Below are 26,410 nucleotides of genomic sequence, written 5' to 3'. Positions count from 1 at the left end.
CCCTGGTCAGGAGGAATCTAGCTCCTCTGCAGTTGTCCACTGAGCATTTCTAACGAGGTCCTCAAAGACCTCGGCACAAAGGTTAGGTTTGTCCATCAATTATCAATAAGCAGAGAGAGAAAAGAGCAGACAGGGTCCCTGGTCTCACAGAGCTCACGTTTGAGGAGATAAATAAAAAGCAAAACCAAGTAAATGAGAAGCAGATAAGGACCCATACCAGGTAGAGGTTTAAACTGGATAAAATGCTAGTGACAGAGTAAGTAGCCTCCGGAGGAGGGGTGAGCAAAGTCTCTCTGTGGAGGTGACAGATGAGAAGGTGTTCCAAACAGAAGGAGCAGCCAGGGCAAAGGTTCCAAGGCAGGACCGAGGCTGGCACGTTTTAGAAACAGAAGCAAAGTCAGGGAGACCCGAGGGTGACAGGCAAGTGGGAGAGGTGGGGGAGTAAAGGGGACCTGAAAATTGAGGGCAGGGTGTGATAATCCCGTAAGGAAGCAGAGGAGGATGTCTGGGGATCGTCAAATGACATTCAAATTTGGGGTCATGAATTGTAAACAAAAGGAGAAGGTTTCTCTCTATAGGGAAAATGGCAGTCAGGGCTTCTAGAGGATAATTCTGTTTTCTTTAGCCCACATTTTTATAAAGCTCATACCCAACCCCTGAGTATGCCATTAAACAGATACGATAGACTCTCTACTTCCAGGAAGCTCACAGGCAAATGACGGTCTCTCCTGATAAATACAATGAATCAGGGACAGTGGGGAGAAGTGGTCCAAACTGAATATTTGGAAAGAGATTTACTGTAAGTTTTTTTTTCTTTTTTTTTCTTTTTAGGGCTGCACCTGTAGCATATGGAAGATCCCAGGCTAGAGGTCAAATCAGAATGGTAGCCGCCAGCCTAACACCACAACCACAGCAACTCAGGATCCAAGCCACATCTGCAACCTACACTACAGCTCAGGGCAGTGCTGGATCCTTAACCCACTAAGCGCGGCCAGGGATCGAACCTGCATCCTCATGGCTACTAGTCAGATTCGTTTCCACTAAGCCACGACAGGAACTCCCTATTTTAAGTTTTTAATTAGTGCCCTTAAATCTGACCTCAATAGCTTTTAGAGTCCTTTTACTTTGTAAGCATTGTGAATGCTAATAAATCCTGTTAATTTTTTTTTATTATGAACGAAATGAATGTGATTCCTGTGCTCATGAAGTTTGCCGTCCAGTGGGGGAGACAAACAGTTAGGAAGCAAACAAAAGATAAGCATATATTGTGACAAAGGCCAAGAAAGGACTCAAATGAGAGGCTACAGGAAGAATAAAAGGGAAGCATCCTTCGGATAGGTGCTTCAAAGAAGCTATGAATAAAGAGTCCAGTGAACAATGAGTTGGGGTGGGAGGGTGGGCAGAAAGATGTTCTAAACAGAAAAGTTAAGCAGGAATTGAGAAAAAGCCAGGGAAAATGAGAGTTTCAGAAATGTGGTCGAGGTTAGAGAGGAAGGCACCATGAGATTTAATAGGAATACCTGTTATGTGAGCAGCACTGTGGGATAAGTTTTTAAGAACCATTCTGTATTTAAATGACATTCTTTGAGTACTTTTAACCCCCTCACCTCACATTTAGTCCCTTTTCTAAGAATAAAATTAAAATAATAATGAAAAAATGAAAATAGTGCATGTGCAATGGATGCTGTGGTGTGCCCAGATCCATCTTTTCATGCTTATTCCCACACCGGCAGGGTGTGTTGACCGACTGAAAGATCTCAGCTGAGTTTCGCTCTGGGAGCTGTTGCTAAGTGAGCCCACTCGGCCAAGGTCATGCATCTCCTGGCACTTGTGTCTTAGATAGGACAGCTCAAGGCCTTGCTGGGACTGCACCACGACTCAACCCCTCCCTCACCTCCAGCCTACTCCTCTCACTCTCCCAGGTGTTGATCCCAAAGGTTCTCCCCCCTGCAGCTTCCTGCATGGAACCCTCTGTCTCAGAGTTGATTTCCCAGAGAAGCTAAGATAGCAAGTAAATTTTACATGCCTATACATACATTTTTTTTTTATAGTTAACACCTCAAAGAGTTGCTTCCTGTATTGACAGGGAATTTGAAAATGATGATAAAAGAAACTATAGAGCACTTACCTATGCCAGGCTCTGTGAGGACAACAACTTTATATGCACCATATTTCATCTGACCCTCACAACAACCCTTTAAGATAGGTCCTAGTATACAATTGATAAATTATGAAGCAGGAGCTAGGGAGATTAAACGACTTGCCCAAGGTCACAGAGCAAATAAAAGGCAGAACTAAGAACTAGAGTCTAGTTGCTCTTAATCCAACATCTGTGCTCTTCGCCATCATAATATGTGATTTTACTAAGATTCACTCATTTTAGCCGTACATTAAATTCTGTGCTTTGTTACTGTGGCTACCTGTGATTTTAAAACTCAACAATCTTGTTTTTAAATCTGTGTGCTTATAATTGAATTACATGCTCATTATCGACCTATTCTAAGAAGTTAAGAATTTCTTCTATTAATTCAGTCAGAATGATAAAGAAAACTAAATTTTCTAAGATCTAATTTCATGAGCTAATTGAATGAACTGTTAATTTTTATCAATTACAGGATCACAAATATGATCCCTGTTGGTGGAGGAGTCTAAGAAGAAGCCAGTCAAATACAGATGCTTGTTCCCCAAATGGTCACAAATGCTGAGTTCTTACTGGAAGCTACAGATGACATCAGCTAATGATTTGCCAGATATTTTCAAGCAAGCTCCACAGCTACAAAGAAGGGATGATAAATTTTAAAAAATCAAGATTCTGTGCAGGTGTCCTTCTTCATAGCTACATGCAAAACAGATATTAACTTAAACAATAAAAGATGAGAGTGTTGTGATTGAGGAAACCTTGTATTTCACAGTCTTAGATTTTCATTTAACCATCTCTTCCTCTGCCTAGCTTTTCTCTCAAATGTCCTGATATTACATAAGAATTCACACTTTGCCCTATTAAAAAAAAAAAAGAGCAGATACAATTGGAGACCTTACCTGTCCAATAATGAGAGGAACCACAACAGTCATAAAAAGCTGAGAAAAAATAGATGTAAAAGGCACAGAAGAGGATGAGCCAAGCTGCAAAATAAGAATATAAAAGGAATTAGAATTACAGGGCATAAGTTATTGATAAAGCTGTTAACTAAACAGTGCAATAAATGAATTCTCTCACATGCACCAAAAACTTGGTGGCTATATCCAAAGATCAAGTGAAGTAACTTCTAATTTTCTAAAGGTAACACAAAATAGACTGAGGAGTTTAACATATAATTTTTATTGGGAGACTAAGATCGAAGAAAAAATATCTATTGTTTTGCAATTAACTTAAATTGCTTCTTATGAAATACATTTCTGAATTGTAGAGTCATTCTGTGTTCATACTGTTCATACTCATATGGCATGATATTTCATCTGTAATTATAGTTTAAGTGATTTCTATTTCACCTGTCTGCAGGTGCCTAGAACAAACCAGCATGTCTCATTATTTCATCATCAAGATAATATTTTTATTTATGTACGTGAAATAGTTTCTAAGTTTCCCACTCCTCCAAAACGAAGGCAATGAATCTCATATCCTTTAAAATTTATTTGTGCACAGAATCTAGGAAATAAATCCTGATGTAGAACTTCATTTTTTGACTTAAAATTTCAATATACCGCTCCTAAATTGATATGTCTTAACACTGTTCATAATTCCTATTTTTGCTGCTCATTTTTGGTTCTGTCTTTGCTAATGACTGCAGTCTCAGCTTCATAAAGATGCTACTGTCAGCAGCACAAGGTAGTGTTTATCTGTCAACACAAGCACACACTCACAGTAACCTCAACTGCCAAGATTCGCTACCTTTCTATTAATTTCTAATGTTTTTTTCAAAACCTCCCTTGTGGACAAACACTAGTCTGTTCCATAGATGTTTATCTCTTTTATGAGTCTCTTCTGCAAGTGGGAATTCTCCCAAACCATCAATGGTGATCTCTCTGGCCTTTGGACCTGGCTTTCACCTTTCCCCTGCAGACCAAACCTCAATTTTTATATTTACCTAAGCTGAAGTTAAGCTTGGAAATGATCTTTTGGAAAGTTATTTTTTGTGAAAGTTGTTGAGGCAGTAATGTTGGAGGGCATAGAACATTAAAGAAAACATCAAATATGTAGATAAATGAAGTAGATAGCCCAGAAGAAAATGATGTGGGACCAGTGTTTTCACTGATTTCTGATATCTGCATGAACTAGTTTACCAAAAACTTTTCGACACCCTGGTGTATTTTATAAAACTCTGTCCCCCAGTCTTGGCCCCAGTCTCTATGCACTCAAAAAGCCAAGAGTGTATGTCCTGTCCAGCAGGATCCTGCGTTCACTTAACACTGCCTTCAACACTGGCCACTGGCCATCAGTTTAACTCACAAAGAGTGTAGCCTCCAGCCTGTTCTTCCAGAACCAATATAAACTAAAGAAATGAGTCAAGACAAGCAGAAATGTGAACCTGCTACAGAACGCAGAGGCTCTGTGGTGTGTTAAATGTCGCACGGCTGGTAGATGTTTCTTTTTAGGCAAAGCCAAAGTACTAAAAGCTAATGACTATGTCCTATTTCACAGCAACTCTGTCCTTGAAGTCAAGGTATTTAACAAGTATCTTAACCCTATGGAGGTTCTAGGGCAAGGACTGAAATGAGGAAAAATGTATTTAACAAAGAAATGGAACCACTGGATAAACAGAAAAATAAACTTTAAAGAACAAAGTTTTCAAGTTCAAAAGCATTCAGCTCAAGGCTGTATCTGCAAGGCTCATAATGTTTGGAGGTGGGCAGCAGGGCTCAGGGTGATAACCTTCAAGTAAAAAGTCTCAATTCTTGCCTGGAATCTTATGGGTGATCTCACCTATCTCTGGTCCTCTTTTGATCCCAACCTTATTAAGTTATTTAATGCATTTTTTTACATGTTTTCATGAATAACCACACGAAGCTATATTCGCTCTATTAGCCCAGCACTTAGTCCAGGAACTGGCCCAGAGAATACGTCTGAAGATGCAAAAACCTCTGCAGAATGAACAAATGAAATAATCTGTAAAGATGGGGTGTTTTTAATTTTTTGTCTTTCTTAGGGCCGCACCCTCCCGGCACATGGAGGTTCCCCGGCCAGAAGTCTAATCGGAGCTTCTGCTGCCGGCCTAAACCAGAGCCACAGCAACGCCAGATCCAAGCCGCGTCTGCGACCTACACCACAGCTCACGGCAACACCGGATCCTTAACGTACTGATTGGGGCCAGGGATGGAACCCGCAACCTTATGGTTTCTAGTCAGATTCGTTAACCACTGAGCCACAACGGGAACTCCGATTAAAGGGACAAAGTCTTACCCCAAATCATAGCTCTGTTTTTTTCAAAAGTGAAAAAAAACCCACAACACTTAAGTATATCTAAAAATCTCTTATTGTGTAGCATTACAAAATCAGTTGGTTTTTTCCCCCACTGCTTGTTTATCACTAATTCTGTCCCTGAAACAAAGGACACCAATACACCACAAGAACTAAGCTAAGCAAGGACAAACTCGCACGCATGAGCGCATGTGTAAACAGCGGCGCCCGCGTGGCGGGGCGGGTTCACTCCCTTGGTTCTCCTGAGCCTCAGCAACTCCTTGATGATGCCCCACAGGGGAGGACCTAAAATTGATGAGATACTAGCCCTACGAGAGACTTGTAGTCCCATTTGCCCCTTTTAAAGATTGAAAACTGAGGTCCAGAGAGAAACAGGTTGTGATGAACACGTCTAATACCTGCGTTATGATGTGAAACTGGCTGTGCTTCTCAAACACAGGCAGGCAACTCTTAAGCCAAATTTGCTGTGATAGGTCGGATCCACAGTGGGGCGGCTTGTTAGTTTAACCATGAAGTAGTACTGCAGAGCAATAAACTCAAAGCAAATGGAGAGAAAAGGTAAAACGTGATTTTATGTATTAAGTCCATTCTGGGGGTTCTTTTAGTCTCAATTCAATCTAAAAGAGAAGTGGAGGAAAACCCACTTCAACTTTGGTGTTTAAGACTATCATGTGTGTTACTTTCTAGATCCATCATATAACAGGCCACTCACATGTTCAGGGTTTGGAAGTCTCTTGTTCCTAGAAGACAGTGGAAAGGGCTGTGGGGCGAGAAGGAGGGAGGGACATTGTCCATGGTCTGCAAGGTCCCTTGGCCCTCGAAAACACCCGTGATCTCTGATCCACCTGACTGGGAATACAGGTTAGAGAAGCCCCTCTCTGAGGCTTTGTCAGATCAGAGGCCAGAGCAAGGTAGCCAGGGATGTAATTAACTGTAATTACAGGAAGCCAGACTAAGTACTACGGGTGTGCTGGCAAGAAGTCCCACCGGGTGGCTCCCTTAGAAGTGACTCTGAAAGGCAGGAAACCTCAGTACAGGGGTCTAATTTGGCATTAGTCCTTTCTTTTGAATAGGCCACCAGGCCTGTGGCTGTGGTCAGTGTGAAGAAGCAGAGGTCCCCTTAGGGAAGTTCCTGACCCTCTGAAGTATGGCCTTGGCATACAGAAGAAAGAAGCATGAGCATCTGCCTTGGAGAGCAAGACTGGAACATGACAAGACCCAATCATTTTGCATGCAGAGGTGATTTTAACTAAAGCAGAAGGAAATACTCTGCCTGGCCTATTCGGTTCTTCATATTTTAATAAGGAACCTCACGTAGTTTCTATTTCAGAGACCAGTGTGTTTACAAGAAGCATCAATAATCTGCGTGTTTGCATAAAGTTACAGGTTCAGGATGAGCCTGTGTCAAGCAAGTGCTCTGGGCTTCACTGAGTCACCCGGCAGCTTTTAAGTCCAATGGCTCACACTGCCAACCGGTGCTTTAAGATACCGCATGGGAGGAGTTCCCGTCGTGGCGCAGTGGTTAACGAATCCGACTAGGAACCATGAGGTTGCGGGTTCGGTCCCTGCCCTTGCTCAGTGGGTTAACGATCCGGCGTTGCCGTGAGCTGTGGTGTAGGTTGCAGACGCGGCTCGGATCCTGCATTGCTGTGTCTCTGGCATAGGCCGGTGGCTACAGCTCCGATTCGACCCCTAGCCTGGGAACCTCCATATGCCGCGGAAGCGGCCCAAGAAATAGCAACAACAACAACAATAAAAAAAAAAAAAAAAAAAGAAGAGAGAAAAGAAAAAAAAAGAAATTGATAAGATACCGCATGGGAAAGAAACAATCCAGGCATTGGCTCATTTCTTTTGGGAGTATAATGCTTTAAAGCAGAGAGCTCACAATTAGGTTGATTTGTTTAATATCATGCTGAGAAGAAATATTTCAGTGAAAATTAAATATGTGGGAATTTAAGAGCTTTGTGTTCCACCATTCAAATAGTTATTGGCACCCAGGGCACATTCTAGGCCCTGGGGATTCAGCAATGGCCAAAGTACCCAGCGGCTCCTCGCCAGGAGCTGCTTCTTTAAAGATGTGGTCTGCATGCGGGTCCACCCTCAACAAGTGCACACTCCTTTCTATGGAAGGTCTCACCCGTTGCCCCAGCTTATAACTGGAAAAGTTCTAGTCTTTTTCTAAGAACTAGTTCAGGCATCACTTCTTTAGGAATCGTTTCCAAATTCTCCTCTCAAAATGCAAACTCGGCCGCCCCCTCTCTTGTGGCTGTGTTTCCGCAGGCCTGCTTAGAAGCCTTGGCTGTTCTTGTTCACACACTGTCTCTCCCAGGAGACTGTATGTTCCTGAAGGTCAGGGACATGGTCTTTTTCATGTTTAGATCCAGGTGCCAAGCAAAGTGACTACGTTTTCCATCTCAGGCAGTGATGTAAACACGTCAACACGCCAGAAACATTTGGAGGACTTGTTAAAACACCTATTCCTTGGCCCCTTCAGAGTTTGTTTCTGACTCAGGATCCCTGGAAGGAAGGATGAGGGGAGGATGGCGAGAATTTGCCTTTCTAACAAGGCCCCAGGTGAGCTGCTGCTGCTAAGCTGGGGCTCACTTTGAGAACCGCTAAGCTAGTACACAGTAGGAGCTCAGAATGTGTGTTCACCTCATGGATGTCCAAACCCTAAGGTAGGAAGAGGGCTTGACATTGTTTTGTTTTGTTTTGTCTTTTTGCCATTTCTTGGGCCGCTCCCGCGGCACATGGAGGTTCCCAGGCTAGGGGTTGAAATGGAGCTGTAGCTGCCAGCCTTCGCCGGAGCCACAGCAATGCCAGATCCGAGCCGTGTCTGTGTCCTACACCACAGCTCACGGCAACGCCGGATCCTTAACCCACTGAGCAAGGCCAGGGATGGAACCTGCAAACTCATGGTTCCTAGTTGGATTCATTAACCACTGCGCCACAACGGGAACTCCTTGTTTTCTTTCCATCTTTCCAACTTCAGGTAAGTTACAACACCCTACTTATTTTACAGCCCCAGGAAAGGACCAGCAGCCTGGCCTCCCACCCAATTGGCTCTTGTAGTTACAAGGATGGTAACATTTCCTGTGCACTGCGCTACATGATTAATGTTCTGAATAATTTAATACAGCGACCCCTTGAGGCAGGTTTCATTAGTGCCCCCATTTTCATATGAGGAAACAGGGACCCAGAACAGCTCAACAACTTGGACATGGTCACTGTGCCTAGAAAGTGACAGATCCAGAATCTCAACCCAGAGGGTTTCCTCCACAAGCCCTCGCACTTAGTTGTTACATTCTACTGCACATTAATGACAGAAGGTACAGAGCAATGAAATGGGGGAGGGGGCAGGGTTGGAGGCCAGAGTTGGGCTCCTCTTTTCTTGTACATGTGAGGGAAAGATGAGACAGAGTGTGTGTATTGGGGGGTGCTGTATGGATTTGGGGAGCTAGAGGGCAGGTAGAGGCAAGAAGGGGGAAAAAAGAAAAAAGGTGGTGGGAGGGAACTTGATAAGCAGTGGATGATGGTGGAGCCTTTCTCAACTGAGTTTCTGGAATTGAACCACGACATAGAAAATTATGTGAGTGACTCTTCTTAACTCTCTCAAGGATGGTATATAATTAGTACCAGAGTCGGTGCATCAGAAAGAAGTTAATCCAGTACACACAAGGACTACTTTAGGGAATGAGGATTTTCATTTTCTAACCTGGCAGAGAAAGGCTGAATCCGAGCAAGAATGGCTGCTGTCAATGCATTCAACCTAGAAACTTTCTTTCGGAAAGAATTCAGAGGTCCGGTCAGTGAAATTTTATGGGGCCAAACTAACCAGACTCAGAAAGATAAATAAGTAAATTCTTGATGAAGAGACACTGAAACTGTCTGTAGAATCATAGTTATCAACCTGGAGTTAGAAAACAGATGGTGCGTTCTAAATCACTCGTGTAAGTGAGCTGACCTGTAAATTGTCATTAATGCACCAGGTCCTCACTTGCTCTGCTGTGTAATCAGCCTTTTATCTCCTACCAGGGAAATCCATTAGCCACAGGCATTGCGATTATTTGTGTCTCTTCGCAGCTATTAAAACATTATTGTATTAAATAATTCACCCTTGATGATCGGTCTTTTCTTTCATTAGCGCCACGTTCAGAGAAAAATAAGAATAGATATTTACAGTTTATACTATAGAGTAATGAATGTTGAATCTCTTTTGCGAGCAGGAAGACGCCACTTCATACCTATGAAGAGCAGGATGTGTCAGCTTCCGGGTCAGTCCAGCCTCCCCCCATCGCCCCCAGAGCCCAGCCCCAGGCCAGGGAAAGAAGGAGGGGACCCGCTTCGTACTGGATCTAACTTTCCGGCATGCACACACAAACCCACTCATAAACGCCTGTTCCCTACCGTCACAAAGACAGACATCCCGAGAGAAGAAGGGAGTGTCCTCCAGACTCCAGATTTCTGTCTTTCCCCAGAAACTACAGTGCAGCCTTTTTTTCACACCTGCTGTCCCTAATTTACAGGGATACAGGCTTGCTAAACTGATTACTTACACAAGGTCAGTAACTTAAATGCAGGTAAGCTGTCAGGCTCAAGGTACAAATTACTATCATTTTTATCAAAATTAAGCATACGGTTGTTAAAAAGCCATACTGATTCAGCTGCATGTAGCAAACTAAAAATGGGGTTACAGTATGGAAAGTAAGTATCTAGTGGAGGAAATGATCCTTTTTATATCTAGAGACATGGTGTTTTTCCCTCTCTGAGCAATAAAGAACAAAATGGGCTTTAAGTGATTTTTTTTAAGATGAAAAAAACATGTAGAACATTTCTTTTTTGTCACATGCGACTTGAAAACATAAGATGAAAAGATGACCTTCCAATAACTGATGGAAACTGTGTACAACCATAGGCTCTGGGTACTCAAACCACACAGAAATTGTAGTGACATGTGCCCGATGAACTGTAAATCGGCTTATGGTCGCCCACAGAGGAGAGCTGTGGGGAGACGGTTTCCAGGACTTGGCGAGCTAGAGCCAGATATACCCAGAGGCACCTCGAAACCAACTTTGCCCCCTATTCCCTGACCATGGGACTTGGTCCTGTCAACCTGAGTTTGGCTCAGGAACCACAGAGCTTGCTGTTGTCCCTTGAGCAAAGCGTTAAAGCTCCTCCAGAAGAGGGACCAGCAGGCAGGTGTGGTGGAAGGAAACAGTGGCCTTCCCATTCTAGCTGGATCACAACTTGGGGAGCAGTCACTGGCGCTGGGGGGGCACCAAGAGGCAGGGGACGCCTGGCTGGGACAGTGCTGGGCCTGTGCTCGTCCTGAGCCCCTTCCCTTCAACTAAGTCTGCCAGGTCCCGGACCAGCAGTGGTGTTGGCCTCTCTGAGTCAGTGGTCCTTGACGGGGGAGGGGGAGTTGATCAATGTCTCCCCTAGAGCATCTGCAAATGGCTTACCAGCTGCGCCCTCTACCCCATTATTTCAGCAAGGTCTGGGGGAGCTCTGGGCGAGCATTTACTAAAGACTCCACAGACTATTTTGCTTCACAGAAGTCTCCCTGCCTGTGAAGCATCTCTGTGTGATTTACATACTCGGTCAGAAGATCAGCTGCCCTCAGGCTGGAGACGGGGAGGTGGGTCTCCGCTTGTCCAGGGCATGGGCACAGGGTGGAGGGCCTGGCTGGGTGTGGAACAGCGGGGGCAATCAAGGGGACAGTTTCTCTGCCAGTGCTTCAGGTTTTATCATCATTTTATACATCGCACACGTGTGACCATCAGTTATGCAACCATCACTGGGAACATACTACAAAAAGTAGTCAGAGCACTACCCGTGACACTAATAGGCTGTGTTCATTTTCAAGAAAAATTGAGGTGATATATGTAAAAACACTGTAAGTTTTAGGATCGAATAGCAGTATTTCAGGAAGTTTCACTGTGCTTGCTGTCAGCCATGGTAAATGTTGCATTCACTCACACACAAGATTGTAAGATTATAGATTATATATGATTACAGCATCTTAAAGTTTTAAGCGTTAAGACTCAGCCCATCACGAAGGCCTGGACTAGCTGGACTGATGCTGCATTTCATCAGATAAGTGCTTTTTAAAAAAAACAATTACATTTATTTTTTATTAGGGTATAGTTGATTTACAGTGTTGAGTCCAATTCTGCCGTACAGCATAGTGACCCAGTCACACATATATAAACATTCTTTTTCTCATATTATCTTCCATGATGATCTATCCCAAGAGACTGGATATAGTTCCCTGTGCTGTTCCATAGGACCGCACTGCTTATCCATTCTAAATGTGAGAGTCTGCATCCACCAACTCCAAACTCCCGTCCATCCCACTCCCTCCCCCCTTCCCCCTGGCAACCACAAGTCTGTTCTCCATGTCCGTGAATCTGTTACATGTGGAATCTAAAATATGGCACAAATGAACGTGTTTACAAAAGAGCTAAGTGCTTTTTACATCACCTTGACATCTACCTGAGGTTATTTTAAATTTTCCTTTATAAAGTGTCAAATTTAAATAACTAGCTTTGGATGGTTTCTTTACAGTTTACAACATGCTTCCTCACAAATGAACTCACTTCATCTCATCGTAATTCCCACTGTAATAAGAAGTAGTTAGGAAAGGCCTCTCCTAAGATGACATTTGCCCAGAGACCTGATGAAAGGGAGGGAGGGAGCCATGTGGACATCTAGGAGGCTTGGGGGGCACCCAGGCTGAGCCAGTGCCCAGTGTAAAGTCTCTGAAGATGGCCCTTGGTGCTGCTGGACCGTCCTGCTGTACTTGCCCATTCCCTTCACTCTCCCACACGACTGTTTCATGTCTCCTCTTTCTCATCAAACCTCCAACACTTCCTTGCCTTTTCTTGCTACCCTTCACCTTACCTGCCACTTCACTGAGAACTTGAGTCCCTATAATTACATCAACCAAATGACTTGCATCTCTGTCCTTATCCCAAGGCTTCCCTCCCATTACTGTGGGTAAACTATCTGTGCTCAGGAGGCCACACTCCTTTTAGGCACCAGAACTGATCCCCTTTCTCCTACTCAAGAACAAGGATGTGCTCCTCTTTTTCCTGTATCAATTTTCCTTCTCTGGCTGGATTGATCCATCAATAAAAATATGCTTATAATTTTCCCAACTTGAAAAAAGAATCCTCTTTTGAACCTTCATTAACTCTGTTGCTGCCCCATTTCTTCTGCACACTTTGCAGCAAAATGAACTGTGTCTAACTCTTCTTTCTTCATTCATTCTTGAACCAGCTTCAATCGGGCTTTCACCTGCCCAACTCTGCTGAAATAATTCCTGTTAAGGTCCCCAGTGGGCTCCATCTGGTTAAAATCAATGGCCAATTGTTGGACTTCACTTTACCTGAATTACTACCAGCATTTGAAGTCGTGGACCACGCTCCCTTTTGTGAAACACATTCTCTGCTAGCCTTTCAGGACACCAACAATCTCTTGGTGTTCTTCCTAAGCAAAATGGATATTCTTGGTCTTCTTCATGGATGTCTTAATATCAGAATGCCCCAAACTCAGTCCACTGATACCTTGCTTTCTCTGTTCTCCTTTGGTGATCTCAACTCATTTAAATTTAAGTTACAAATCCATCTTTATACTAACCTCTTCCAAATGTGTATCTCTAGTCCAGACCCTTCTTCTGAATTCCATACAAATAGTCAACCGCTTACCTAAATAACTTCTCTACTTAGGTGTCTGAAAGGAACCTTCATTCAGATCTGTCCAGACTGAATTTGTTGTGAGTTCCTTCAACTAGCTTAAGCCTACAGCCTTCCCTACCTTAATAAATAGCAACTCCATACTTCCAGTGTACAGGCAAGCAGTCATCCTAGATTCTTATCTTTCCCTCATAATTTTCATTCAGTCTCTTAGTTCTTTCAAGAACTACTTCCCACCACATTTATTCAATCACCCTGGCCCAAGCTAACAGCATCTCCTGCACCAGCTTCCTAACTGGTCTTCCTGTCTCCACTGCGATTCCCTTAACAATCTACCCTCAACCCAGCATTCAGAATCATCGCCCCCCCCCCTTTCTTTTTTGGCTGTACCTGTGGCATATGGAAGTTCCTCAGGCCAGGGATCAAATCTGAGCTGCAGCTATGGCAACACCATGTCCTTAAGCTACTGTGCTATAGCAGGAACTCCAGAATCATCCTTTTAAAGGGTATGTCAGAACATGCCATTCCCTTGATCAAAACTCTGTTTCAGAGTGTCCTGTCTCTCTTGAATTACAATTCAAATTCCCTACAAAGGACTTAAAGGTTCTATATCATTTGGTCCCCTGCTGTCTCATCTCCACCTACTTTCCCTCTTGTTCACTCTATTCCAACCACATTGGCTCCTTGTGGTTCCTTAAAGACACTGGGCACACTCTCATGACCTTCACACTTGCTGTTCCTTCCACCTGGAACACTCCACCACCAGAAAGCTCACTCTGTTATTTCCTCCAGGGCTTTGCTCGAAATTCACATTCTCAGTGAATCTCACCTTGACCACCATATTTAAAATAACAAGCCCCCAACCTACTCCCCTTCCTTACTTTGTTTTTTCCTTAGCACCCATCTTACACAATATATTTTGACTTCTTTGTTGGGTGCTACTTTCCACTAGTATATAACTTCCGTTAGAGCAAAGATGTATCTGTTTTGCTCATTGCTGTATCCTTGGCACCTAGGAAAGTGCCTGGCAAATTAGAAGAATGGAATACAAATTACTGAATGAGTGATGAATAAGTTTAAATAACTTTTTGAAGGAATTGAGAGAGCACAGAAACAGAGTGCATGTAGGATGAGGTGAAATGTAATGTTTGAGATGTGTAATAATTCCAAAATGCTCATCTGCAGATAGGAATGATCCAGCAGAGATAGAAAATTTGATAATATAAGAGAAAGAAAAAATCCGTGCACTCCTACTATTAAGTGGGCAATGAGGGATGGCACAACTGGAGGGATTGGCCTTAGATGGGTGCAAAGGTAGCTCATCTACAGAAATGGGCAGGAAGGCAAAGAATACAGATGCAAGTAGGTGGGATCTTGTAAAATTTCTCTGATTGCTTCTAACTTCCTCATCAGCTAATTTCCTTTCTGCATCAGTTGAGAGAAAAAAGAGAAGAGGTATTGGCGATTTGAGAAGCAAGGAGAAGGTGTGAAATAATTCTCTAGGGATCGGGGATGTAAATTAATTAGGGGAAGGGAGGAGGGTGGCCAGGCTCATGTACAGTTAGGTGTCATGAATTTCGAATTAGACCCGTCAGCATGCCAGTGGGTGCTCCAGCATGTTCAATTACACTAAAGAAAGCTGGAGAATCAGATTTAAACAGGCTCTATGGCATTGTGCCAGGCAAAAAAAGGAAGCAGTAAGCGATGAGCAAGGTTGTTGATGGAGTATGTGATAAACTAATATAATGATGGACCATGAGATCTAGGCTAGGTCAGATGCAATCTGAGGGCAAGAAGCTTAGTCAGAAGTATTGTTAAGGTGATAAGGTAAATAAATTGGTCATTCTGGCAAGTCTGAAGAATTTTTTTTTTTTTCTTTTAAGGTTGAACCTGAGGCATATGGAAGTTCCCAGGCCTACACCACAGCCACAGCAATGCAGGGCAAGATCTGAGCTGCATCTGTGACCTACACCATAGCTTGTGGCAACGCCAGAGCCTTAACTCAAAGAGCGTGGCCAGGGATCCAACCTGTATCCTCACAGAGACAACATCAGGTCCTTAACTGGCTGAGCCACAATGGGAACACCAAAGAATTTTTCATTTGGGGAATAAGTCACAAAGATAGGAGCTGCTGGTAGGAGATATTTGAAAATAGAATTATGTGAGTTCCCGTCATGGCTCAGTGGAATCGAATCTGACTGGCGTCCATGAGGATGCAGGTTCGATCTTTGGCCTTGCTCAGTGGGTTAAGGATCCGGCGTTGCTGTGAGCTGTGGTGTAGGTCACAGACACGGCTTGGATCTGGTGTTGCTGTGGCTGTGGTGTAGGCTGGTGGCTACAGCTCCGATTTGACCCCTAGCCTGGGAACCTCCCTATGCTGCAGGTGCAGCCCTAAAAAGCAAAATAAATAAATAAATAAATAAATAAATAAAATTATAGAAGAATGCTGTCAGTGGCAGTAATAAGTCAAGGGTCTGACTGCAGAGATGAGGTGGAAGGCAATCTTATTGGAAAAGAGCTCAAGAATTTAGGGAGTTCCCATCCTGGCACAGTGGAAATGAATCTGACTAGGAACCATGAGGTTGTGGGTTCGATCCCTGGCCTCGCTCAGTGAGTTAAGGATCTGGTGTTGCCGTGAGTTGTGGTGTAGGTTGCAGATGCGTCTTGGATCTGGCATTGCTGTGGCTGTGCCGTAGGCCGGCGGCTACAGCTCCGATTAGACCCCTAGCCTGGGAACCTCCATATGCCTTGGATGCGGCCCTAAAAAGACAAAAAAAAAAAAAAAGAATTTAGAGGTGAGGGTACTGGGAGGATCAATTATGGGAATACTGAAAACACCAAGAATTAATCCCATGCACTGTTGAAAAGAAGACAATGGGAAGGTGTTGACTCTTAGCAAACAACCTGGTTTCCACTGATAATAACGCTAAGGCGCGGTAGCAGGTGGTACAGGTGTACTGGCATTACCTTTAAAGGTAACAGGGCAGGTTATGGCGAAGCCGGGGAAGCAACCTGGAATCAGTAACAAGCTGCGAGAAAGACACCTTACCCCATTTCAAGGCTCAGCGCTCTGAAAAGTGCCAGCAACAGAAACATGAATCAGAGGACAGGTTTCAGCTGGAGCAAGATGATAAAGGGAACATTCTGAAAGAATGTTAAGAATCCAAGGAACTGAGATTCCATCAGTAAAAATGGCTTTTCTAGCTATAGTGCCTGACTGTCTAGAAATTTCCATTTTCAAGATATGATGAAAAAAAATGACAATTCAATTTTCAGGGGTTGTTTGTTACACTGACTTCTGTAACACAACACCCCAAACTGTGTGGCTTAAAACAACAGTTATGGGAGTTTCCTGGTGGCTTAGCAGTTAAAGGACTTGGCATGGTCACTGCTGTGGCTTGGGTCACTGCTGAGGCTCAGGTTTGATCTCTGGCCTGGGGACTTTCATAGACCATGGGCATGGGCACAAACCCCCCATAACAGAAATGTATCATTCTGGAAAATATGTCTGAAGTCAAGCAAAGCCAGGCTCCCTCTGAAATCTCCAGAGGAGAATCCTTCCTGTCTCTTCTAGCTTCTGGTGTTTGCCAGCAACCCCTAGCATTGCTTGGCTTGTAATCTACTTTAGTTTTTTTTTTGTTTTTTTGTTTTTTCTTTTTAGGTCCTTATCTGTAGCATATGGAAGTTTCCAGGCTAGGGGTTGAATTGGAGCTACAGCTGCTGGCCTACACCACAGCCACAGCAACAGGGGATCTGAGCCTACACCACAGCTCACAGCAACATGAGATCCTTAACCCACTGAGCGAGATCAGGGATCAAACCCATGTCCTCATGGATACCAGTCGGGTTCATTTCCACTGTGCCACAACAGGAATTTCCTCTCAGTTGGCTTTTTAGTCACAAGCTTTTTAGTCACAGTGTTCCAGAGATTCCAGACTCTAAGCTACTCCACAGTACTGCGTAGGCCTCATCCTCCAGGTTGTGGCTGTGACCTCTCCTGTGATCGACTTCAAAGAGTCACATGAGTAAGAGACACAGCTCTTCTGCAATGGAGAAAACCCAGGCTACATAGCCACTTGCTACATACACACTTACTATACTCCCAGCTCTGCACTAGATCTCTGACTCACTGCAAGGGGGCACCCCAGGTGGGGCGGCACCCTGTGCCTATGGAGGGCTGCTCCTGGGAAACTGTGATCCCAGGTCTTGGGACGATCCTGGTTCCTCACATCTCGTGAGCAGGTAGGTCCGCACCATGTCTTTTCCTCCCAGTGCATGCAAATCAACACCCACTCCAGTCTCAGTCTGACTCTGCCAATTCTGAGTTGGTGAGTCTAAATTAATGAGGTTTGTAATGCTGAGGGAAGCGGTCTGATTATGGGACTCTTTTTACCTTGTCAGGATGGAGCTAGCACTTTGGAAGGGCTGGTGAGACTGCAGTTTATTACTGGAAGGTGATGTCTTTTATGAAAGATGCAAAAATCCAACTGTTTAGCAGGGCACATCTTCCTCTCCACAGCTTGTAAGAAATGAAGTCCCTCACTCTGTTACTCTAATTGAATTCCAACTTGGGTAATTACACTATAATTAAATAAATTTTCCCCATAGTTTTAATTCACTGACAAATAGCGCTAGTCAAACAGCTACATTTCACTCCCAGAAATGCATCCCCACTCCATTTCGGTGATGAGTGGAGTGATTTATATTTGGGAGATGTGTGTATGAAAAATGCACAGTGCAGAAAATATTTTAGGTATCACTCATGATTACATATGCTTTTCTCAGCATGAGATAACATTAATTTCTATTATAATCTTTCATCTAATTTCTCATATGCTTCATGACAAAAAGAAATAAGACCGTTATTAGCATTTCTTACTTTCAGAACAATTTTTTGCTTAGTTTACCAGTAGTTTGCATTTTTTTTTTTTTTGGTTTTTGTTTCTAAAGCATATTTTGTTGTCTCTGGAAGCCAGACCGGGGTAGGTGTTATTGCTTCCCATTCTACAGATGAAAAAATCAAGGCAGTATATCCCCAAAGTGAGGAAGCCGGTTACTCTCCGTACCAGCACTGGACACTAAGCTTCATCCAGTGCCCTGGTCCAAGGCTCTTTCTGTCAAACACTGGGTCACTAGAATCACTTTAGTTTTACGAATGAGAAAATAAAGTGCAGCACTTGTGACCTATGTCACAGGTCATTAATTTGTAATAATTAAGGATTCAGCCAGGAGTCAGAGGCCAAAGAACTGGGTCCTGTTGCTGCCCTTGGATCATGAGACTACAGAGATGCTTCGTGTCTGAACGTTATTACTTGGTACAGCTCATCTGGAAAAACTGTTCAAAATGTGATGCAAAGTGGTACAAAAGGATTCTAGTTTCAATTTATTTCTAATGACCTTTCTTAAAGGGTTGTAGTTGGCTTTTAATATATTAAAAACAACATCAAAATACTCACAAAAAGCAGCAGTAGCAGGGGTGTTACCACGATGCCCTGAAAGAAATAAAAGAGATGACGGTCATTTATCAGCCTGGAAAACAGGACGTTTTCTTGGCTAGACTCTGATGCATGGAAATGCTTATTCTTCTCATTTCTGTTTAACAAAATCTAGGAGATAAAGAACAGGGGGCCCCTCGATCTTGGCTCTGCTGACCATAATGCCTTAGCGTCTCTCGTATAATTATTCATATCTGGCATCATGAAAAGTACAACCACCAATCTTCTTTAAACTCATCTTCCCTTTTCTAAGCCTAAGTTCCCTTCCACACCACCTATGCATCACTTGGGTGGAAGCTGGCAAAGCTTTCTCATTCCAAGGCTTTCAACTCTAACTTGGATAAAGTGCCCCCTTTCAAGAGAAGACAGGTGGTTTAGTCCCAGTTGGGGTCCTCTCCAGAGCAAAGACCACGTCAGCTGTGATGAATGAGATGTCGTGATTTTGTAATGTGAACTGATCTCCCCTAGGACATGAGCTGGGATCTCAAAACTCATTTCACTTGATTAGACTCCATGTCTCCATGGTGGAAGGCAAGTCTTTCATCTAATTCAGCCACATAGGACCACCTCAGTCCCTCTGCCTCCCCTAGGCAGAAAGGAGCAAAAGATTTGTTTTCTTCAATGACAGGGAACAGTTTGAGGCTCTTGTTGATGAGGCAGGATACAAGCTTTTAGGTTTCTTGAAGGTAAATCTTTAAAACTAGGTGTTTGAATTGGGAGTTAACATGATAGGTTTTGCTTTTAGGGCAGCAGCTGATAATTTGCCCCCTTAGTTATTCCTTTATCTCTCATCACTTTATTATGATTTATACAAGAAAAAGCATTTCATATTTTTATTAATGAATTCTACTTGGAATTTTAAATTTCCAAAGAGTCTCCGTGTGTGTGTGAGAGAGAGAGAGACAGAGAGAGAAGGAGAGGCAGACAGAGACTACACTGTGACCAGCATCCAGTTCTAGGACCACTTCATTACTTTTGGTATTAATATATGTAAGCCCTTATGTCATTGCAGTAACGGAGTTCTTTTGGATGTGGTCCAGGGGGAACAGCTTACCTTACATGAACACCGCTACCCTAACTTTCTTAGATACCCCACCTCTGAATATCCACACACAAACTTGTTTTTTATTTTTTAATAGTAGTCTAAATGCTTCTTTACTGTGCAAACTTTTGCACTTGCCAATAGGGAATAACATTTTGAGTTAAGTGCCATATTTTAGAATCTATTCATGAAAACATGTATCCTAACATGTATCATGGTGTAGCTTATCAACTCCATGGGTGTCTAGGAAGCAAGTTCTCACAGGCACCATTGAGAAGAGTTCAGTGTGCCAAATGCCAAAATAATTTTTAAGAGCTATTGTCCTTTAATGACATGGAACCTATCCCGACTCTAGGAGGAATCCTGACCTTTGCAAGGCCATGTGGAAATGGAAATATCTGGCTGTTACAGTCTATGTGGGAGCCATCCGATTTCAAGTCAATTCATTTAAATGTTTATTGAATGTCCAATTACACACCAGGCATGGTTCCAATTAATTAAGAGATTAATGAAAACTGATCTGCCAGAAAAGGGGTAAGGATATTCCAGGAAGAGGGAAGGGTATTTGCAAAGCTCGAGAAAGTTGAGCAGGGGAGGAAGAAAAGGATGAAGTGGAGGATTCATAGACCAAATCGTCAAATTTGGGTCATGGAGGCCAGGAGAGGGAGCTTGGAGTCGAACCTTTCAACAATGGCAAACTATTAAAAAACTTGAACTGAGGGTATAATGAGTTAGCTAATAATTTAGTACATGGAGAATGGATTTGACTTTGCTCACAAGCTAGCGAGTTTTACCTCTGTTATCTGTCTGTTCAGCTAAATTCAGGTAAAAGAAAACAGAAACTTATATCACTGTCTATTCTGGAATTTTGATAGACTAATAACACTTCTGAGAACCTAAGTATGATATCTGTGATAGGATAAGAATTGTCACTCAGGAAGAAGGTTGAGCATTGTTACCACACTGGGGACATCTGTATTGTATTAGAGGGGTGGATGCTGCACTGGTGTCATATAGCATGTGGGGATCTGTGTTCTTTCCAGTGCCTGTTTCATTTTCCTTTGCAATAGTGGAAGAGTAAGAACATTAGTAATAACACCAGCACTATTAATGGTATTTTGCTTCAGTACTTTTATGTACATTTAAAAATTTGACCCTCCTCTATTGAAGGAGTTGGGTTACATAATAGCCCCGCTTTACGGATGAGGAAACTGGGGGTCAGAAAAGCCAAGCCATCAGACCAAAGTCACACAGCAAATAAGTGTCAGAGCTTGGATTGGAGCCTGCTCTGTCCAACTCCAAGTCCTGAACTGACTCCACTGGTCCCTGGGTAGCAGCTTAACAACCAGCACAGTTTTCTACAGAGTTCTGCATGGGACATATATGGAGCGATTAGTTGCTGTATGAGCTTGGCCTCCAGCTGATAGCCAGTTCCTAGAGGTGGCCTCATTCTGAAAGGAGAGCATTGTTACCTGCAGGTTTTCCTGCCTGAATAGTTAAAGCGTATGGTCATCAACAGACAGGAGTTCTCACAAGGACTTAGGATATTTGTTTCTAAGATGTTAAAAATTTCCTAGTGAATAGGATGTATCTTCTAATTCCAGATTCACAGTTCCTCATTATTTTCTCAAGAACACTGTTCAAATTCATTAACTAAGAATGGATTGTTGTATCTCACTGAAATCTACTTTGCAGTTGTATTAGCAAATGAGTCAGCCATGATGCCATTAATCCTGACAAAACATCATAATTACATTTTGGTGAAGTCGTTGTTGTTCTTCTTTTTCTTATTGTTTTTTAAGGGACACACTTGCATCACATAGAAGTTCCTGGGCTAGAGGCCAAACTAGAGCTGCAGCTGCTGGCCTATGCCACAACCACCACAACACTGGATCCGAGCCACATCTGCGACCTGCACCACAGCTTGCAGCAATGCTGCATCCTTAACCCATGGAGCAAGGCCAGGGATCGAACTTGCATCCTCATGGATACTAGTCACGTTCTTAACCTGCTGAGCCACAGTGGGAACTCTAGTTGTTCTAATTATTACAAAATTATAATAGCCAATATTCCCAAGGTACTTGTATTAGATGATGCACTAAGGACTTTGAGTATGTTATCTTATGTAATCCTTAAACAACCCTAGGAGGTAGGCACTAATCTCATCCCCATCTTTTAAGTAAACCAAGTCTCAGAGACACTGAGCAAAGTAGGAAAAGGCAGGGTCAGGAATTCAGTCTCTATTTCCCTGACTCCAGAGCCTGTGATCCTGAAGGGCATAATAAAATCTCTGCAATCTCACACTATTTCCCGGGTTTATAGTGTAAGAGTAAACCTGAGAGGAGCTTCAAACTCAGTGTGTCTTTTTGATGACATGAAACAAATTGAGATATAAGCCTTTGTGTGACATGGCTGATACATTTTTTTAAAGTCAGGTTTTTCTTTTGCAAATATCAATGGTTAAAAGGGTAAACTCAAAAAACTGTAACTGCAACAGTCATTGGAAGCTGGAAATACGAATAAACATGCTATTTTCTCTTGAATAGACCTGATTCCTTCTTCTTTCTCTTTTCCAAGTAAATCCTATACACATGGATAAAACTAAAGAGGTGGTGGGTGAGCACTTTTAGCAAAAGATGTTACCCATCTCCTTGCAGATTCAAGGTCAAGAACAGTTTTAGCATTCTTGCAATTGAGATGGTGTGTTAAGCTTTCTTTTTGCAGCACCTGAAGAAGTCAAGTCACAAAGTGACTGACTTTGTCTCTTTAAAATCTTCAGAAAATCCATTTACACCTTTGATGTGAATGACTGGGTGAATATATTTCCATGACTTTAGCGGAAAGAGAAAAAAAAGTGTCAAATCTGAGACATGGAGATTTAGTCACATTAAAATAGAAACCCCAACCCACCCCAAATAACAATAAAAAACAACAACAAAACTGTGAATGCACTTCTCTTGGGAGTAGGACTTGTAAAAAAGGCAAAACTGAAGTGAATTAGCATTTATGTTGTGGCTGCACCCATGGTACTTGGAAATTCCCAGGCCAGGGATCAAACCTGTGCCACGGCAGCAACCCAAGCCACTGCAGTGACAGCACAGGATCCTTAACCTGCTGAGCCACATGGAAACTCCAAATTATCATTTTTTAGAAGCAGAAAAAATTATCAAAAGGCTTTGCTGCAACCACTATTATAATCACACAGATACTAACATAAGCTTCTGTGTCCAGGATATTAAGTGTTAAACCTTGAGAAGGGTGCTTTTTATTTTTTTAATTAAAGGGCAATAACTCAATTTTCACATAATAGGAGAATCTCAGTTTTGCAAGGGATCTCAGCTGAGGCTGGTCCAGTCCTCAGCTGAAACGTGGCACTCCTCTGTTGGTCTCCCTTACTCACTCCTAAAATCAGGCTGTGATGGCTCTGCCTTTGCCAGAGAACCTGCAGACAGACAACTACTGTTCCTGCCCTCGAGGCACACATGGCCCTGCCAAAGCTCTTTCACAGTGAGGAAGCACTTTCTTTTTCTCTTCTCTCCTTCCTTCCATCCTTCCTTCCTCTCCCTCCTTCCTTCCTCCCTCCCTCCTTCCTTCCTCCCTCCCTTCCCTTCTTTTAGTCTGAACCTTGCATTTATATTAATGCAAAGACAACTTTTTTTAAGATTAATGCCAATAAAAATTTGCACGTTGTCTTCACATTTTATTCTGTGCTCTATATGTACTAATATCCTAAAAAGAGGAAAGGTTAATCTTAAAGAATGAAATTGTATCAAATTTTATGTAATGACACTGGACAAGACATCCTAAGCAGTTGGCCAACATAGTCTAAGCAGTAAATTATAAAGGGTTGGGATGGAGAATTTTGGAGATACTTAAATTTAACCAAAATGTTAAGGTATAGGTCTTCAGGGAATATGACTTTATAAACATGGATGCCAAAATATATCATTGAGTAAAGTTCATAGGAGAAAGAAAGAGGCATCAGAAATCTAGGGAAGGGCAGGTGGAATGAAAGCGGTGGCTGAATGGTGGGTAATGGCCTCTTTTCCCTCCTCTGCCTATAATATCCTCCTTAAAACTGGGCCTTCACAGAGGTAATGCCTTAACATTCCCAACTAAGCACTTCTCAGTATGTTCACAGCTCCGTCAGGGGAAGGGGGTGTCTTAGCCGCTGATAGGAGCATTCTGACTTGTTCACCAGGCACAGGGCACTATAGTAAAGACAGCTACAACCGGACAACTTGAATGGGATAACACCAGCAGCTGAAAACCCCCAGTGAATTTCTCTAGTCGGAGTCCATGCTTGCCAAGAGAACGATGGATAGTAACATTGTTCTCCAAGCAGCTTTGTTCTCCTCCTCTGATAGGAAGAGAAGACAGTCACTAGCTGACCCCAGTCTCCTAGAACACAACCGCACTGGGGTGAGCTAATGACAGCTGGGTTTCTGCATCTGCACAGCTAAGGCACTATTCCCGGATTGTGGTGATCCCATAAAGTGATGTCACCCTGGGAGGCCTTGCAGGAATAGCTGCTGGCTTGTCTCAATGGCATACATTTAGTTAAACGTTTATTGAGTGCTAACTGTGTACAGACATCACGGGTGCCAAGGGAAAAAGGATTCCGACGTCTCCTGAGCATCTAAAACTTTAGTCATTTTGAAATAGACTTTTACCTAAAACTCCAGAGAACAGTTTCTGTGAAGTCCCTGGGGTTGTCTTTGAAGAATGTCTTGGAAGATCTTTGTTCTGTCCTTCCTGTTTTTCTTCTCCTACAAGCACTGCTGAGCACTGTTTATCTTCACTAAGGCACTTTAAGTGATATTTGGTTTTTCAAGCTAAGTCTCTGATATGATACGTATATATTTGGTCTTTCATTTATGTGATGGTGTGTGCCCATAAGGAGTTCCCATTATAGAAGGCAGTTCTACCCTGTACCTTCAACACCTCTGTTAAGAAATGCTTCTACCATATTATTCTCAAAAGATTGAGACTTTTGGGAGTTCCCATTGTGGCCCAGGGGTAATGAACCTGACTAGTATCCATGATGACATGGGTTCAATCCTTGGCCTCGCTCAGAGGGTTAAGGATCCAGCATTGCTGTGAGCTGTCATGTAGGTCATAGATCCTGTGTTGCTGTGGCTGTGTTGCAGGCTGGCACCTGCAGCTCTGATTTTCCCCCTAGCCTGAGAACTTCCACATCCTGCAGGTGTGCCCCTAAAAAGACAAAAAAAAAAAAAGATTGAGACTTTTTTTCCCACCTAAAATGAAGGTTTTCGTATATACATGTAGGTGTAGTTTAGAGAAGAGATTAAAGTGGTGAAAAATTAAAGGGAGGGAGAATAACCAGGAGGTTGTTCAGTAATTTAGGCAGAAGTTGATCTGGGCTAAGGAGACAAGACCTTAGTGATCAAAGGAGAGAGATGTAACACGTCTCAGTAGCATCTGAAATGTAGATGGGTAGATCAACTAAATATTGGAAGAGTGGTCATGAAAAGAAAGGAAGGATGGTTTCTCAGGATTCTGATTTTTTTTTGTCTTTTTGCCTTTTCTAGGGCTGCTCCCATAGCATGTGGAGGTTCCCAGGCTAGGGGTCTAATCGGAGCTATAGCTGCCAGGCCTACGCCAGAGCCACTGCAACGCAGGATCCAAGCCTCATCTACAACCTACACCACAGCTCATGGCAACGCCAGGTCCTTAACCCACTAAACAAGGCCAGGGATCAAACCTGCAACCTCATGGTTCCTAGTCAGATTCTTTAGCCACTGCACCACGACGGGAACTCCAGTATTCTGAATTTTTTATGGCTACACCTGTGGCATATGGAAGTTCCCAGGCCAGGGATTGCATCCAGGTTGCAGCTGCAGCCTACACCATAGCTATGGCAAAGCTGGGTCCTTACCCCACTGTGCCAGAGTGGGAACTCCCTGAATTAAGGGGGTTTTGACCAAATAAGTAGACTGCAGATACAATTACTGAGCCAGGGTAGAAATTCAACTTTGAGGTTACATAAAGTTTGGACTACATAAAGTTTGAGGTTCTACAAGGACTCCAATTAGAGATACTGTAAGCAGTTGGAAATATGAGGTTTCGGCTTAGAGTAGTACAGAAAATGGGTGCAGATGAGGGAGTCCTCAGCATATGGTTGGTGGTTTACTATTACAGAGAAGATAAGTTAAGAAATATAGCATATATGTTGAAACGCATAGGAGGCCTAGAAGAAAATAGTCTCAATGGAGTAGATGGATGACTGAGAGGAAGAGGAGAAAGAGAGACAGAGTTTAGATAAATTCTTTCACGAAATCTGGCTAAAGACAAGAGGGGAGAAGTAGAGCCGAAACTTGAGGGGAATGAATGTGAAGTAAAGGAAGTTTGCTTTGATTTTGAAAGGAGAAACCTGATGATCCAAAATTCATAAAAAGAACCCAAAGAGAGTTGGGGGGGGGGGGAATGGAGATTTGGTGAAGAGGAGAGATTATACCTAAGAAGGCAGGAGGGAGGGAAAGGGGCTCCAGGGCACAGCTGGAGGGTTTAACTTTAGAAAAGAGGTGGGGCCAACACCCCTGCATTATAAAGGGGAGGAGAGGATAGATCAGGTACAGATGAAGATAGACTTGTATGCTTGATGTTAGAAAGTTGAAGGAACTTTCATTAAAGAGCTTCTAATTCCTATATTAAGTAGAAAGTGAAGAGTTTTACTCAAATGAAGTTCAGAAAATGGGGAAAGTCTGTGACTGGAGACCTGGGCTGTGACTTGTAGGAG

At 43.0% G+C, this 26,410-nt stretch overlaps 1 protein-coding gene across 1 annotated transcript in view; it reads right to left on the bottom strand.

Moving 5' to 3' along the window:
* Window positions 1–26,410, bottom strand: part of SLC10A7 (solute carrier family 10 member 7) — a 239,128-nt gene that overhangs the window by 44,966 nt on the left and 167,752 nt on the right. Inside the window, exons 6-7 of the mRNA XM_047798354.1 lie at window positions 18,570–18,605; window positions 3,040–3,123 (exon numbers count right to left, since the gene is read on the bottom strand). Of these exons, the coding sequence (XP_047654310.1) occupies window positions 3,040–3,123; window positions 18,570–18,605 (120 nt within the window). The remainder of the gene's footprint in view (window positions 1–3,039; window positions 3,124–18,569; window positions 18,606–26,410) is intronic.

Source organism: Phacochoerus africanus, chromosome 10 (assembly GCF_016906955.1).
Source record: "Phacochoerus africanus isolate WHEZ1 chromosome 10, ROS_Pafr_v1, whole genome shotgun sequence".
Classification (NCBI taxonomy): domain Eukaryota; kingdom Metazoa; phylum Chordata; class Mammalia; order Artiodactyla; family Suidae; genus Phacochoerus; species Phacochoerus africanus.
The sequence above is the reverse complement of the archived record's forward strand: the minus strand, read 5'-3'. Positions and strand labels throughout refer to the sequence as shown.